At 39.5% G+C, this 16,700-nt stretch overlaps 1 protein-coding gene across 1 annotated transcript; it reads right to left on the bottom strand.

The window, feature by feature from the left end:
• Positions 1-910: 910 nt before the first annotated feature.
• si:dkey-3d4.3 (ras guanine nucleotide exchange factor F) lies at positions 911-14,419 on the bottom strand. The gene is made up of 8 exons (XM_044019471.1): positions 14,363-14,419; positions 8,171-8,363; positions 6,914-6,996; positions 6,698-6,776; positions 5,254-5,300; positions 5,021-5,141; positions 4,617-4,806; positions 911-2,787 (listed from the first exon to the last, which is right to left on the bottom strand). Exons 2-8 carry the CDS (start codon positions 8,337-8,339, stop codon positions 2,166-2,168), a joined length of 1,311 nt encoding a protein of 436 aa, XP_043875406.1. The 5' UTR covers positions 8,340-8,363; positions 14,363-14,419; the 3' UTR covers positions 911-2,165.
• Between the last annotated feature and the right edge of the window lie 2,281 nt (positions 14,420-16,700).

Below are 16,700 nucleotides of genomic sequence, written 5' to 3'. Positions count from 1 at the left end.
GTTTTCTCAGCCGAATGATGGCTTTTTTACCAAACACAAATTCAACAATGTGTGTCTTTATCCAAATATGTATAGATATATATCTATGTATCAGATATTGGCAAAACATCCAATATCGTGCGCTATTTGTTACTTCTCTCCCATCGTTTCCCAACCTTTCTATGTGGGGGACCGACTTTTTTAATTTTAGAATTCTATTGTACTCTTTACTTATTATATTATTTTTATTTTTTTTTATTGAGACAGTAAAATGATCTGGTCTGTGGGAATCATTGTTTTATGAGCCTTTACTCCAGCAGTTCAACTGTGCACTGAGCTTTGGCGCCATCTTGTGTCATCTTGGTCATACTGCAGGAATTGTGCAGGAATAGTAGGGTGAGCCACACGGTGATGTAGTGGTTGGCACTCTCGCTATGCAGCGAGAAGACCCAGGTTCGAGCCCCAATTGGAACAAGGGCCTTTCTGCATGGAGTTTGCATGTTCTCCCCGTGTGTGCGTGGGTTCTCTCCGGGTTCTCCGGCTTCCTCCCACAGTCCAAAAACATGCAATGTGGGGATTAGGTAAATTGGACACTCTAAATTGACCATAGGAGTGAGTGTGAGAGTGAATGGTTGTTTGTCTCTAGTTGTGTGTGGCCCTGCGATGGACTGGCGAACTGTCCAGGGTGTACCCCGCCTATCTCCCGATGTAGCTGACATTGGCACAGCACCCCCCCGTGACCCTCTGGTGGAGGATAAAGCGGTAGATAATGACTGACTGACAATACAAATAAACAAGTTCTTACTCAGAACAGTTCAGTACTTAAAAAGTTCAAAAACTTCAAAAGCAGAGACTATCTTGATAAGAGATACCACTTATACTTGTCTGCTACTACTAATACCACCTTTTATTTTTCCAATATCTATTACAGTGTTTTTTTTATTCTTATTTTGTATTGTTTTTCACATGTCTTGGTTAGATTGCTTCAAGAGAGAGCATGAAAGGGGAATAAGTCAATAAGTGAGTAGTAGCAGTGCGGACATAACTGTTGTTGCGTGTGTAAGACACTAGAGGGCATAGATATCCTTCACTGCTGCTACAGCTGCAAATATAGCAGGGAATCCTCATGTGAGAAGTCACAGTTCTTCAGCCGTGTGTGTGTGTGTGTGTGTGTGTGTGTGGGAGCATCTTTCCTGTGTTTTGTCTGCCAAACTTAGAGCCGATAGAGTTGTGGAGATAAAGTCTTTAACCATATTTTCAGAACTTCACCTTTTGGTTTGTACCATATGTTAAAAAAATAATATTAAATTAAACAAAACCAAACAATTCAAATAACTATAGACAAGTTCTCTCTTACAAAACTGAAAAGCACCCAAACCCTATAAACCAAACTCCCAAATGTTAGTGGTGTTTTTTCTGCCTGGTTTTGTGTTGTTTTATTTTGTGTTTTACTGTATTTATCGCTTCATCTTTCTATGTCACATACCTCTCTATGTACTGTGTTTGTCCATTGTCTCTCTACATTAAATTGGTAGTAAACATCACTGATTCAGAACTGTCCGAAACTATACATTTATACAACTAATAAATGCCCTAGCCACTCACCAACCATGCTCATGATTGACATAGGGAGGGTTGTGCTAATGGTAGAAATGGACAGGAGGTTAGCCAAAGGACAACATCACTGAGAGTAGCTTTAACATTTCTTGCTCAAATACAGTTTCTGCCATTTTAAGTGTGTTTTGCCATCATGATGTACGCTCAAGTCTTCATGTTTGGTTGTTTAGTGCAATAAAAACAGGGTGATACAACACGTTTGACAGCTAAGACCTGACTCATGATGGTCAAGAGTGTGTGTATCAGCACTAGATGATCATTACTGGATGGTAGAGCATGTTTCTGCAGTATTTTGGCATAGTTTGACTACAATGGCAGGAAGTGGAGGCATCTGATCCATTATTAATTACATGCACTTATTAGAACATACTGCTCTAAAGCTTTATTTAAGAACTACAAAAAAGATAAGTGTTAGAAATACATCATTCATAATCGACTGCACAAGTATATAGAAATATATTCAGTTATTTGATTATTTACAAGAGCGTAGGTAAACAAAGTGAGACTATAACACTGTTTTGTTTTTTTCATCAGCTTACATGAAAAAAAGTTGTCTTTCTCCCAGTTTGCTATGAGTCAGTAAGAGTCATCTGCCACATGGATATGGGGCCATGACTGGTGCAGGGTCTTCCTCCGAGGACCAGCAGCATATCAGGCAGGTGCTGGACGATATCGCTGTCCTCCTGGTTGAGCAGATCTTCCTCTGTGCAGCTCCACTGTTTACTGAATGCTTTGTTCTCAAAAGTCAAACAGTAGCTAATCCGTTGTTCCTCGTTTCCCATCAAAACCTCTCTGTCCAGCTTTGAGGCTGCTTGGAGTGTTTTGCTGCTGTAGCACTTCTCCATGCTAAATGTCTCCAGCTCTATGCCTCCCTCTGATCCTAGATAAGTTAGCGATGCTGGGAAACACTTGTTCTTGAAGGGCCTGAGTTGCTTCGCTTGGCATCCAGAGCTGGACGACGGGCTGCTTGTGTCCAACATGTAGCTAGGACCAAGTCCAGCACAGCAGTGGTGGATCTTGTCTGGGGCGCTGGAGCCCGGGAGTGTAGCGACCTGGCTCCAGGTCTGAGTGCTGAAGCTGTACCTCCACAGACTGTTCTTTGGACTGCTCTGGCTCAAGCCACCACCAAAGAGAAGCATGCTGTCTTTGTAGGCCACAGCTGAGTGACCCATCAGCCTCGTGGGACCAGACCTGAGGGAAACAATCACAGACAGTGTTAACAGGAAGGACATGCTGTTCACTGCAGCGAGCACTGGCATCTTCTAATTTTAAGTATAGCGTGAAATCACCAGCTGTGACACAGAAAAGCTGGAAATCCTCAAATTATACACAGCAAACACTTACATCTGATTAATTTAACTTCCTCGAATTGTTTTTGAAGTCTGGATATGTTCCGGAAATTGTCCAAAGGAACAATTGACATTCTCCTCTTGTCAGCAGCACTGTCCGGAGTCATGTCTTAAATGGCTGTGAGAGACCAGTGAGAGAGGTGTGTGTGCTTGTGTGGTGCTAGTGGTTGAGGTTGCGGCGCATCTGAGTGTGTGTGTGTGTGTGCTCAAGCGACACAGTTGAGTGTGTGCCCATGTGAGTGATTGTGTCTGTTAACGTAAGTACATGCATTCTTGGTCCCCTCAGATGTGTTCTCTCCTAAGGGGGTGGAGTAGTTCGATCATTCCTGCAACTACTACTCCAGTTACTTCTTTAGCTAAGCCCGAAGCATGTGTGGTGCAGCAGTGAAAAGGGTCCCCCCATGATTTAGAGATGGATAACGTGCGATGTGCATAAACACACAAGAATAAAAAGTGAACTATAGGAATAAAAATGATAATAATAATAAAAAAAAAATTGTCACCAAACTACTGGATGATAAAAGCCATTCTGAATAAATATGTTTAGCTTTAAAAAGGCCCAGGTCAGTGATAATATGAATCTCAGTGGGGAACTTATTCCAGAGTCTGGCGGCGGCAAATGGAAAGGCTTGGTCACCCCACTGTTTATATCTTGACCTTGGCATGTTAAGCATAACCTGGTTGGATGACCTTAAATCTCTGCCGTGCTTGCGAACAGTTAAAATTTCTGTTAAATTGGCCTTTTTCTAATTATTTCACAGTTGTCTCCTTCTCAACCAGCTTCTTGCCAATGGTCTTGTAGCCCATTCCGGCCTTGTGCAGGTCTGCAATCATATCCCTGATGTCCTTAGAAATATATTTGGATACATTCTGTAGACAGGTGCCTTTTATACAGGGAACAAGTTAAGATTAGGAGTATTTTATTATCTTTTTTTAAATATGATTTTCTGGATTTTGTTTTTGATATTCTGTCTCTCACTGTTAAAATAAACCTACCATTAATGTATAGACCGTTAATATGTTTGTTTGTGGGCAAACGTACAAAACCAGTGAGGGATGAAATAATTATTTCCTCCACTGTAAATAATACAAAAAGTTATGTAGAAATTGGTGTATGTCAGCTTTTGAAGTTAAATATTATCATACAGAATAATAGCTCTATGTGTTTACCTCCTAGTACTTCTTGCATAAAAACTGCGTTAAATAAACAGCTTTGTGGGGGGCCTGTGCCCCAGTGAAGCTCTAAGTCTAGCAACACCCCTGCCCCAGCTCCTTTAATTTTCTTCCTTGTGGTTTTCAGTTGTTTTATATGCTGATTGTTCAGGTAACTCATGTTAGAAAGAAATCCCAAACTAAATGTGTGTTTGTTGTGACAATGCTTCTTGCCAATAACTCTTATACTGTTGGAAAGCATGTTTATTTCTCTTTTAAATGTTGACTTATCAGTAAGGAAAATGCATGTGTTTGTTGAGCAGAGTTGAGTATGTGGCTTGCGCCCATGAAAAAACTTGCCAAATCTTCTCTGCCAATGGTAAAAAAGCTTATACTGCTATTGTCAATTTAGTTACTTTTTGTGCTAAGTTTATAATTTACATGAAATATTTTGTATGACAGCTAAAATCTGACCGTCGACACACAATGTTCATTAGCTTGTTTACACTAACTACTCACTTGGTTCTAAGGGAACTCCATATTTGGTTGCTTGAATTCCATTTCCAGAAGTCTCTCTGCTCACGCAGGCCTTTCAGGCCCCCAAACAGGTACATGCAGTCCTGGTAGACCATGGCTGAGTGACTGTGTCTGGGTCCGGGGCCTAGCGAATTCTGCGGCAATGTACTCAGCAGAGACCAAGTCATAGTGTCTGTCAAAACATATGAACACATGTGAGCAAATATACACAATTAAAGCACGTGCTGGAACATCGTCCAGGATGTGGAGTGATCTCTGCAGGAATACAAGGCTTTGACAACTCCAGAACGAGACACTCTCACTGTTGTGATCCGTGAAAATGCAGAGATTCAGAATGTGGTGGATTGTAGAGCAATTCACTGGAATAAAAGTGAGTAGAAACTCACCAAAATCCAAACTCCAAAAGTCCTGTGAAGACCCCTTCATGTCCACGAGACCTCCATACACCAGCATGGCAGAGCCAACCACCACAGCACTGTGTCCTTTTCTGTTGGTTGGCATTTGCCTCTAAACACATGTACACACACAAGTCTTTCATCCCTGCCTATAAATATGACAAGTTACTGTAAATTACGTGGGTCATTGTGTATATACTGTATATTTTGAAGCTGCGCTGTACCTGAGGGGAGCTTGTCTTTCCCTGGCAAGGAGTCCACTTCTGCTTCCCTGAGAAAAAACACCCACAGGAAACGAAATGAGAAATAGAAAAGCAAAGTGAAAAATGAAGCTTACTGTATATTAAACGAGGTTACTTCACTAACAACTTCTCTGTGCTTTACCACATACAGTAAATAAAACAAATGTTTTAGTTGTCTAGAAGCAGAAAAGAAAAACAAAAAATGGTAATACATAGTGGATAATGAATACATGTTAGATGAAAATACCAGTATATTTTTGAAAGAGATATGTAATTGAGACAATGTCGCCATATCGGTATATTATTTAAAATGTTTATGTTGCCTTGCGAACGCTATTTAATAAAGCCGACCGCTTCTCTCTGAGCTTTCAACCTAGTTCGGCTGCTCAATCACGCCCCTTATGTGTACGTACTACATCGTGTTCTCCCACACTACGCATCACAACAGATATTTGAACGAAAACGTGGCGGACACGGTGCAGGATGAAAAAGAATAATGGCGCTGTTATTTTCCTAAATAAAATGTGTAGTTTTACTCCAATACATGTTTCTTAACCATCTTCGTTACTCGTTAATACACAATAAAGGGGGACGCCAGAGATCACATGGGGGGGGCGCAGAGCTTTGACTGCTCTGAGTTTGTGAGGTTAATGTAATTATATGTGTGCATCCCAACAGACACTCTACTGGATAATTAGAAGTCAGTATCACCCAAATAAAAACTATAATTTTCTTTGGTCAACCTTTCAATTTATTAAGCTATTTATCACCAAAACTTGATCACTTTCCTGTTGTGTGAGAAACGTCAAAGTACAGAAGACTCACCGGGATCAAAAAAACGAAAACAAGGCAAGCACAGGACAGTTTTTATCTATACACACTGTGAGAATAGGAAGAAAAACCTACAACTGCTGTTTAATTTTGCATATGAACTTTTTACTTTATTCTTTCTTGTGTGCATGCCCTGGACAAGGGTTTGGGTCGGGGGGCCTGGTTTGTCCTGGACACAAGCAAGGGGGGCTTCAAGGAAAAAAGGTTGGGAACCACTGTTCTATGCTATGCATTCTTAAAGTCAGTTTAAGCAAGCAAAGGAAAACTCATTGTAGGTAAGTATTTCTTACATGACAATTACTTTGCACAACATTTAACATTGTAATTTTACAAGCTCTCCCAATAGGAGGTTACTTTCCTTAAAATCAGAAAATGTTAATTCATGTTAAGAATATTTGGCTTATTTCTAGTATGACTGTTTTTGCAGTGATACAGACATCTTTTATTGGTTCAATTGTTTTCTGTAGATCAAACATTTAAACTGTATTCAAAACAGGTATGTCAGGAAATACGTGAAAGTACAGTTTTCACACATAACTATGGAGACTGGAATCATTGTGTTTGGCCGAAAGAGCAGTTTCAGAGACAAACTTACCAATGTCAAACACCCACAGGGCACATTTGTACTTGGTGTATGCAGAATCCAACATGCCACCGAACACATAGAGGAAGCCCTGGAAAGGTCAGAGCCATTTAACACATTATTTAACACCAGAGTGTGACATCAGTAGATACACAGGCAGCATACGGTAAATCCCTGTTTTAAGCCATTTAAAGTTATAATATAAAATAGATCTGGATGAGTTCATACCTCATACGCCACCATAGAATGTTCCTCTAGCTCTTCTGGTGCAGCTTCACCATTGCAGCTCAACTCTGTCCACTCGTTACATACTAAGATGTCAGACACAAGTATGAGTTTGATTGGCTGTGTTACCGGGCTTTTATTTAAGTCTATATCATACAGTACAAGGCAGTGTTATGGAATGTGTTATGGAATGTGTAACATACTTTATACCCTGAAAAGAACTCAATACCAAATGAATAAGTGCACTGATACAGCACAAAAAGCTGCGTTACACTACAGTTTTGCCATTCACCTATTTTTGACAATTTGACGTCACAGGGAGCCTGAGCCAACCCAGCTGACACAGGGCGAAAGGCAGGGTTCAAAGTCGTCAGTCCATCGCAGGGCCAACACAGAGACAAACAACCATTCACACTTACAGTCAGTTAAGAGTGTCCAATTAACCTTGGATAACCTAGAGAAGCTGGATAGAATCTAGGTGCACATGGGTAGATATTATATATTGTGGTCCACAGTATCAAACGCCGTAGTTAGGTCCAGCAGGACAAGAATCAGAGACATACGTAAGGAGAATGTCATTAAAAACTCTTAATAAAGCTGACTCTGTGCTATGCGGTATTTTAAAACCGGACTAAAAGACCTCCAGACCATCATGCTCATCCAGAAATGACTTCATCTGAGCATGAACAACTTTTTCCAGGATTTTTGAGGTAAAGGCAGCTTGGAGATAGGTCTGAAATTGACTAGTACACCACGATCAAGGCCAGGTTTCTTAAGCAGGGGTTGCACCACGGCATGTTTTACCACGGTGGTTTTAACTGGTTATTGTTACATTCATGTTGTCAATAAATTATTTACATTTGACAATAAAGCCTTAGTGTGTTACATTGCAAACAAAATATGGACATTATATCAGTCATGACACCATGTAGACAATTAAAATTGGGAATGGGAATTAAAAAATGTAATGAGTTATCATGACAAGTCTAAAAATGGCAGACCCATCTGTGCTAAAAGAGAATAAAAAAGATATGGAATCATATGGAATTGCGATCTTAAAATCAAAAATCAAATTCACTCAAGAATTTGGAGAATTGTGACACCCCTAGTCTGCTGTCACAGCTGTGTGGAGGATTTTGGGGTTAAGTGTCTTGACCAGGGACACATCAGCATGTTGACAAGCAGAGCCAGGGATTGAACTTGCAACCTTTTGGTTGGAAGATGACCAAATGTGCCCTCATCTTGTGTGTTTGCCCTTACCTACACTGTACCTCCAGAGGTCCTTCACACAGCTGTTTTCTCTGCCTCCCAGGACATAAACATGTCCATCATAGCTGCAGCAGGCGTGCTTGTAGCGGTCACATGGCGACCGGCCACTCTGAGGGATCTGCGTCCACAGACAGGGACTGCTCTGACTCGTAACAGGCATCTTCCTCTCCTACTGGACCATTTTCTAAAAGAAGCGATATATAAAGTGTTAAGAATTGTATAAGATGTAGAGTGCAACATCGTCATAGCTCATGCTCATTCACAACTCTGTGATATCCACTTCAAACTTGACAATGGCCAGCGATAAGACACCCACTCACTTGCTGTGAATTATAAACAAAACTTTCCAGAAAATGCGTGAAGCAGACATTTGTATTTTATATACATATATCCAAATGTCCAGACATCAGTACAGGTCTGAAAGCAGGTCACATTTTCACTTAATAATTATTATTATGAACAATGCAGATTTTTAGAAATCAGAGCTAATGATTATTGACACCAATTATTTGGATCATATTTTGAGCCGATTTCTTCTTTTTTTTTCCCACCAAATACAAACATCTACTGTACATTTTATATATACTAGGCTTCACTGCATGTGAGCGGAGGAGCTTCAAGACGCATTTGAGAAACCTCTTAAATTTCATAATTTCTGCAAGAAGCCACTGTGCTGATGCTTCTTTTGTTGCCACACTGTGATAATAGATACACCACAAACTAGGTAGTCACTGGAGTAGCACAATTTTTTTTACCCTTGCTTGCTATCAGCGATATCGTAAAAGTTTACTTACTTTGCGATAAAGTACACTCATGTTTACGTGACTAGGTAGCACTTATCAAGTTTCTGAGCACAAAAATGCAACATTTATAATAATTGGCCAAGGCTATTAAAATACCAAACCATTAATAGCTCTAAAATTACATACATTTGATACCTCTGTATCAAATGCTGTGTGAATGCTGCTGGAGCAGCTGACAGTGACAGTCAACAGTGAGCACAGACACCAGGCAGGGTGAGCCCTGGTGTGTAATCAGCAGAGTGGCGGACACTGCTGTGTAGAACTGAGCTCCTCTTCAGCTCAGCTGGGACTCTGTGACTCAGCGTCACATGAGTGCCGTTTTAAGCCTCAGGCATCAGGGGAGAAACACTCTGCCACAGGAAACTAGCAGAGTGTTGCTCTGGGGAGAAACTCTGCAGTTACACATGGTTTTGTACAGATGAACTGGAAAAAGTCATGTTGTTAATATGTGATGTGTTGTTTTTACACGGACCACATATATGGTCACTTTCTGCTTTTCACTATAACTTTTTAAAAACATTCTGAGATCAAATTTTGTCTACAACATCAAACTGAATAACACTAACGTCTTTTTAAAAAAAAGGTTTTTGGACATTGTGTACCTCTAAAAACAACCTCAAAACATAGCTCTACGGAAGAAAGCACAGAACCACATGGATACGTCACACTCCAATGAAGATAATAATAGTTCTTCAACTAAGTGTAACTGATGATGATCTACCACTGAAACACTACAGTAAATGTATCAAAGGGGCAGCCCATGGCCAAAAGAAAAGTAACTGGCCTTGTAACCAGAGGGCCACTGGTTCAAATCCAGGGCTGAGGTGCCCCTGAGTAGTATCCAATATCCATTGCTCCCTGCACACAAGAAAGATAAGTGCTGTCCACTGCTCCTATTCCTGGCTAGTGTGTTCACTACTGTTCTGTAATAAGGATGGGTTAAATGCAGAGGTGAAATTCACTATCACTAATTGGTGTGTGTGCAAAAAGGAGGAGGTGCAGGAGTCTAGTTCTCTCTAAGATCCCCCGATTTATGTTATCATGGAATTATTGATCATTACCATCAAAAATAACTTGAACTACTAAATATTGGTGTTTTCCTGCAGCTTCTACCTCACAGCCAAAGAAGAAATTGATGACTCACTTCAACCACAAACAAGATCCAGCACATGTGAAGTGATATGTAATGGTTTACCCTTATCAGTTATGGGAAGTTTCCACTCTGCATTATCAATGACACAGAGTGAACAATGAACTTTTCCACAGCCTCAAACATCACATGATCATACATGGCCTCTCTGCTCCATCTTAACAAGCTGTCACATGAGAAGCAAACACCTGAGAGGTGGTTGTGATATCTGAATTACACTCCAAGCTCTGGCTTTTCCTTCAGTCACACATGTATAAGAAAAAGCTGAGCTGTCTCATTTGTTTCATAAAGACACAAGTAAGCAATTATTCCTCCTTCCTTAAAGAAGTGATTTAGCAATGCAGTCAACTCAAAAGTCAAGAGTGAACAACAATCATGTTGTACAGACTGAAGAAAACATCTTTGTTTCTCACAGATCTGAGATATTACTCAATAATGATTTTAAATGTTATTGATATGAAAAAAGTACCATTCATATCGTGAATCATATCACAATAGTAAATTCAGTCAAAATAATCACAATTAGATATTTATTCAAAGTCGTCGTCTTTGCTTGTGCCCTCTCCAACTAAAGCACAGAGGTTGAGCATTAAACTGGATAATACGGAGCCCCTAAAGCAGGGGTGTCAAACTCATTTTTGTTCAGGGGCCACAATTTGATCTCAAGGGGGCCGGACCAGTAAAAATAGCAAAATAATAGAATAATAACCTATGAACAACAAGAACTCCTTTGTTTTTTCTCCTTTGTTTTACATTTAATGAAGGATCATTTTACAAAACATGAAATTTCTTGAGAGATATAAGTGCAATTTCAACAATATCATGCCTAAATGTACTATTTACACAGCACACTGGATCTATAAAGGCACAAACATTTGGTCACGGGTATCTGGAGCATTTGACATTACTTTAGATTAGTGTGAAATTTTAACAAATTCATCCTGTGGGCCGGATTGGACCCTCTGGCGGGCCAGTGCTCGCCCCCGGGCCGTATGTCTGACACCCCTGCCCTAAAGGGACATGGTGAGATTGTTTTTTGGGGGGAACAACGCAGTGACCTTAACTTCCGGGTCAGTTCAGCTCACAGAATCCAACAACACAACAATGGAGAACACTCACACATGGGAGTGAACAATTGAGTTTTATTTTGAGATGGGCCTCACATATAGAGACATTAAAACCATGCTTGGTAGTAGACATGGTTTCAGCAAGGGCTGGCTCAAATCGCGACAGTGGCAGCTATCCGTGGCATTTCCACACTATTCGTGGCAGCTGCCTGCCACGGCTTCTCCCGACCTGCCGCAGCTTCTGCCACTGTTTGTGGTCTCCATAGTCACACACTCATTTGCATCAAGAATAGAATAGGAGAGATGCCGAACTTTGGCTTGATGAGCTGCTGGCTGTGATTATTGACTCAGTGCCACATTCATTATCTTCATTACTATCACAATCATCTCAGCATAACATAACATACTATGCCACTCTGTACATATTATAATACCACACATAATTGTTAAGATTACATCCATTAATGCTTTTTTATGTTTGAATCTTATATGTGTATCGTATATATAAACTCAATGGTAGAGTGGGTCTTCTATCAACTGTAAGTTTGAAGGTTTAATTCCAGTCTACATGCTAATGTGTCTTTAGGAAGACAATTATCTCCATGTTCTATTTCAGAGGTGTCCAAACTTTTTTTTTTAATAATGTGAAGAATTCCAGGGGCCAATGGCCTCTCAGACCTTTTTCTAACAGTAAATGTTCCATACAAGTAAATTGTAAACAGCTTGGAGGGCTGATGCATACTGCTCCACCAAAAGTAGAGCCATCGCAGAGGTCTGGCACATGGCTGCAGCTCCCAGCTCCCATAATTTTGGTATTTTGAAGTTGCAAAGGAATGCACTGAACTATCAACGTCACACTTTGGTAAAGTATTAACTGGAGTATTGTGAGAATAGTCCTTTTTCTTATCACTGAGTGTATTTGCAGGGTCATTCAGTAAATGTTTGTGTTGTCTGCAGAGTAAAAACCTGGCATTCATCTAAAAGACATGACAGCACAGCAATACTAACGTAGGAGAAGCTCTGACTGAGGACAATGCTGCGATCAGTGAATAAGTCATGCAGCACGCAGTTAATTTGTTTCCCTGATATATCAGTGATGGGTTTCACCGCTAATTTCAAATATGTTTTCTCATGACTGTGCTTTGTGAAATCTAGGACTGCAAGAAATTATTTTTTTGAGGATAAAGCGGTTAGATGATGACTGACTGACAATTAATCGATTAGTTCCTTAGTCCTTAAAATGCTGTTCACAAACATCTTGTTTTGTCCACAAGCCAAACCTAATCAGTTTAAATCAAGCAACGAAACCAGAAAATGTCCACAGTAAAGAAGCTGAAAAAGAAACACAGATTGTTTAATTAAAAAAACAAAAGACAGTCAAACTGATTAATAATTCATTATTCATAAATAGTTGATGATTAATTTATTAATCGGTTAACAATCAATTAATCCATGTTGCAGCCCTAGTGTGTCACGATCCATAAATCATCCAGGTGCTTATTGATGTAGTTTGATTGATGTGACTTAGTGATGAAGTCAGTGGCTTGTGTATTTGTGATATCTCTGAATATCAATAAACGGGTGCAGAAATTTTAGATTCCATTCAGCTGACTACCCTCAGTTTCCCATAGCCACTTCCGTCCAACAGGCCTCTGGTCTATGACCTATGTTTCAAGTAGGGCTGCTCAATCATGGAAAAAAAGGCTTATTAGATTATTTGTTATTGTATTTGTACAGTGACAATATAGATTGCTAAATAACACGTGTTATAATAACACTGTAATATTAACATAAACATCCCAGCAGATCTTCGTCTGTCTGATGCTGACACAGCTACAGGGCCAATAACACCCAGTTAAAGTCAGACCTGAAAGTCTGTTTTAGGGATTAGTCGACTAGTCACGATTACGTCGACTATCAAATACACCGAATTTAATAATTGACCCAATTGTTTATTTTTTGAAGCTTTGTTTTTCTCTCAAAACTTGTCTCCCTTTCTGTCCTTGACGCATTAGTGGTAACTGGGGTCAGTATCAACTGTCAAGCAACAGCACTCGAAAGTTTGGGAGCATTTTACCAAAATAAAAGAGAAGAATGTGCAATGTTATGTAATTGCTGTAACGTTATAACAGCGATGACATGTTTTAATGGGAAATTTGATGACGCTAATGTTTTATAATATATATTCATATTGCATAGTTTTTGGTTCCATTTTACAATGCACTAAACATTTACAGCAAAAACAAATATTTTGCACTATCACATAAAAAAAAAAGTCAGAAATGCTGCTACAAGCTGCAAAGTTGAATGACCTATCATCTTAATTGTCTTTATTTAGGTGACTAGTCGATTATCAAAATAATTGTTTGTGGCAGCCCTAGCCTGTTTAATACAAAGCTACCCGAATTCCAGAAACTTGAGGCCCCTAAAAGTTGAGCAAAATGTCTGAGGCTAAGAATGTAGCACAACATTTAAGCAAACAGACAACACTGAAACAAAACATTGTCATCCCGGTATCTGCAATACCGCCTAAGCCCACCAGAGGGCCACGAAACACACTTTAGGAAGCACCGCTATAGCGTTACAGCTACTACGCTACTATTCTTGCGTACTAACGTTAACTTGTTTATTAACGCCATTTGGTAAAAGTGACTGAAATAAAACAACGTGCTACTTTCAAGAACCAACGTTACCAATACCAACACTACCATAAGCTCGACTCATTTTTAAAGCATCGGGAATGGGTGGGATTCATTAGCTATCGTAGTAACGCCACACCAACACAAACTGGAGGAGGAATGCGGTCGATAAAGTCGCTGCTCACTCCTACGTTACGTTACGTTAATTACTTGAGCTAAGCAAAAATGAAAGCAGCCACATTACTTCAACCTGTATAAACACTGCTCGCTGTTTGTTGTTCCGATAAATTAGCTCACCCACAGCGCATATGGATTTCGACAGAGCTAACGGTGAAGTACACTCACAGGAAATGAGGATGACAACTTTTTTCTCCACAGCTTCTTCACTGACCGAAACGTTATTCGGTGTAAATGAGAGTCACGCAGCTTTAATTTCAGTGCCGGGTTGGTAGTACACTGTATTACAGTATGTCATAGTTTTCATATAGACAGGAACCTGCTGTAAATAGTAATGTGTTACTTACTGTGACCCACAGTGCTCCTCTTCGCCTGCTGCTTGCGTGTGTGTATGTATATTTACTGGTTTCTGTTGCATTCAGGGACGCCTCGTAATTTGCCCTTCCCCATGGCAGGGAGTGAAAACACTTGTAGCATATTGAAATTGGGTTTGGACTGTACTATTGCAGAAGTGGAGGACCCTTTTAAATAATATAAGTAAATATAACTCTAAATCATACTCAAATACACACTTTATTTACATTTAGTAGTCTTAGTTTTGATTGGATCTAATCTTAAAATACTTGAAGTGCAAGAAATCAAATCCTGCACCTCTATTATTAATAATAACAATGATGATAATAATAATAATAATAATAATAATAATAATAACAATATAAGAATAATAATAACAATAATAATAATAATAATAATAGTGATAATAAGAATAACATTGGTTTATATGACACCTCAAAGGCCAACGTCTTCAAGTACAATGACAATAAAAATACATAAAATAAATACACAAACTACAAACACAATGAAAGACAAGTACACAATGTATCAAAGGGTTTCAGAATTTTGGAACATTATGATCTTGCAGATTTTCAACATAACATTATCAACTTTGACTGGATGCATATTTGAAAACTAAAATACATGCCCTGCATTTGTTCAATATATTTGAAGCTAATAGTGCTTCCATGACCCATCAATGTAACTTATCTTTTCTGTTTGTTTGTTTTCATTATTATTGATTTCACTATCTTTGATGTCTTCAATATAAATTATAGTTTAGTGTGCTTCAGCACGAAAGTACAGTGTGTAGGTTATCAGTTTGGCCTATTTTTGCTTATTTTGTTTTATCCTATATTTTGTCTTGTTTGTGAAATTAAATAACAACAAAAGACTAAAGAACAAGCCACTCTCACTTCCTCCGAGGTCAGTGTCCGTACTCTTGACAAAGCCTCATCGAACTGTAGCGTTATATTGTGCTTGTTGTTGATCTGATCATATGAAGACATATTTGTATGAAAAGTGTTGTGTCAATACATCTTACTCACAGGATGCCATTTATACAAGAATTCATTATTGTGTCATCTGGTTTATTTGTCCACCTACATGTGCCATCATTTCACACCATGCTTCTGTGCAGTCCTGCCTGTGCACCTTTACTTTTCATGTCATGACATGCTGCTGCAAACATGGATAGCATTCCTAACACTAGAGAAAGCTCTTAGCGAGGGCAAGCCTCTGAACAAGAAACAAAAAAAAATCTACTTGCACAAGAGGCACATGAAGCCTACACACCAGGAGTGCCATACACACGCCACCACTGTGAGTCTGATGGTGACTAACAACTTGGCAGAAACACACACAATTTCAATTGTGAAAGCTGGTGCACAATTACACAGTCTATTCATTTTGTCTAAGACCTGAAGGCCATTCTTTGGGCCTATGTTCATTTGATGAAGGTGGTGCAAATTTACACTTTCTGCTCAGTAATAATTACGTTCAAATGTTCAGTTGTTTAAGTTGGTGTAGATTTGTCCAAATCCTTAATTCATGTTAAGTTACATTTCACCCTCGAGATTGTTACAACTAACAAAGAACAGCTACATCATTTAATAGCAGACATGTGGGACTAGTTCCTATCAGATTTTTTTCAGATCAATACTGTCAAATGTCAAATATAATATAAGAAACGTCAACTACTTGTTCATACAAATACATGTACATTTCAACTATTCATACATTTGCATTTCATACAATGATATCACAATTTGGAGCCCCCCTATGGATTTAAAGGAAAAAGGGAAAAAAACAACCCAATTTCTTTCAAAATCAACAGGAGGGCAACAAATCCAGAAATGTGTATAATACATTATGATGGATTTAGAGCGCTATAATGTGTATTTCTTTTTTCGTAATTGAGAAAGTGAGACTTCCCACTTGTTATTCAACATTCGTTTTGTATCTCACTATGGGACACGCCCTCCGCACTTGTCCCCCAGAAGCTTTTTTTCATTACGCCAGTCCTGACTGGCCGGAAGACGTGACGTCTGCCTCCGGAGGAGGAGGGAATCCCTCCTGCTTTATAAGCCTGACGTCACGTCATCTCTTCAGTTTAATACCTCTTCTCGCACTCAGGAGCAACTCTCAGACGACAGGTGTTGCTAACGGGCTAGCATTACAGTTTGCAGGGTGAGCTAACAATTCGTTCCCTTAACGCTACCTTACACTACATTGCTGACTGAGTGTAGTAGCTGGACTGTCACCAAACAGTAGCTGCTGCAGCTAGCCACCATACTAGCTGCTCACCGCTTCTCGTTTTTTAACAACGGAGCTTAATTGTTCCCTTCTCCT

The sequence above is a fragment of the Solea senegalensis genome, linkage group LG2, assembly GCF_019176455.1.
Source record: "Solea senegalensis isolate Sse05_10M linkage group LG2, IFAPA_SoseM_1, whole genome shotgun sequence".
Classification (NCBI taxonomy): domain Eukaryota; kingdom Metazoa; phylum Chordata; class Actinopteri; order Pleuronectiformes; family Soleidae; genus Solea; species Solea senegalensis.
This window is presented reverse-complemented; position numbering and strand designations above follow the sequence as displayed.

What these genes read in the sequence shown, in the direction of transcription:
- si:dkey-3d4.3 (XM_044019471.1), bottom strand. Translation starts at nt 8,339, where the DNA reads ATGCCTGTTACGAGTCAGAGCAGTCCCTGTCTGTGGACGCAGATCCCT. An exon ending in ATTCTATGGTGGCGTATGAG is followed by an intron (nt 6,777 to 6,913) that starts GTATGAACTCAT and finishes TGACCTTTCCAG; the next exon opens with GGCTTCCTCTATGTGTTCGG. An exon ending in TGGAGTTCCCTTAGAACCAA is followed by an intron (nt 2,788 to 4,616) that starts GTGAGTAGTTAG and finishes TGTTTCCCTCAG; the next exon opens with GTCTGGTCCCACGAGGCTGA.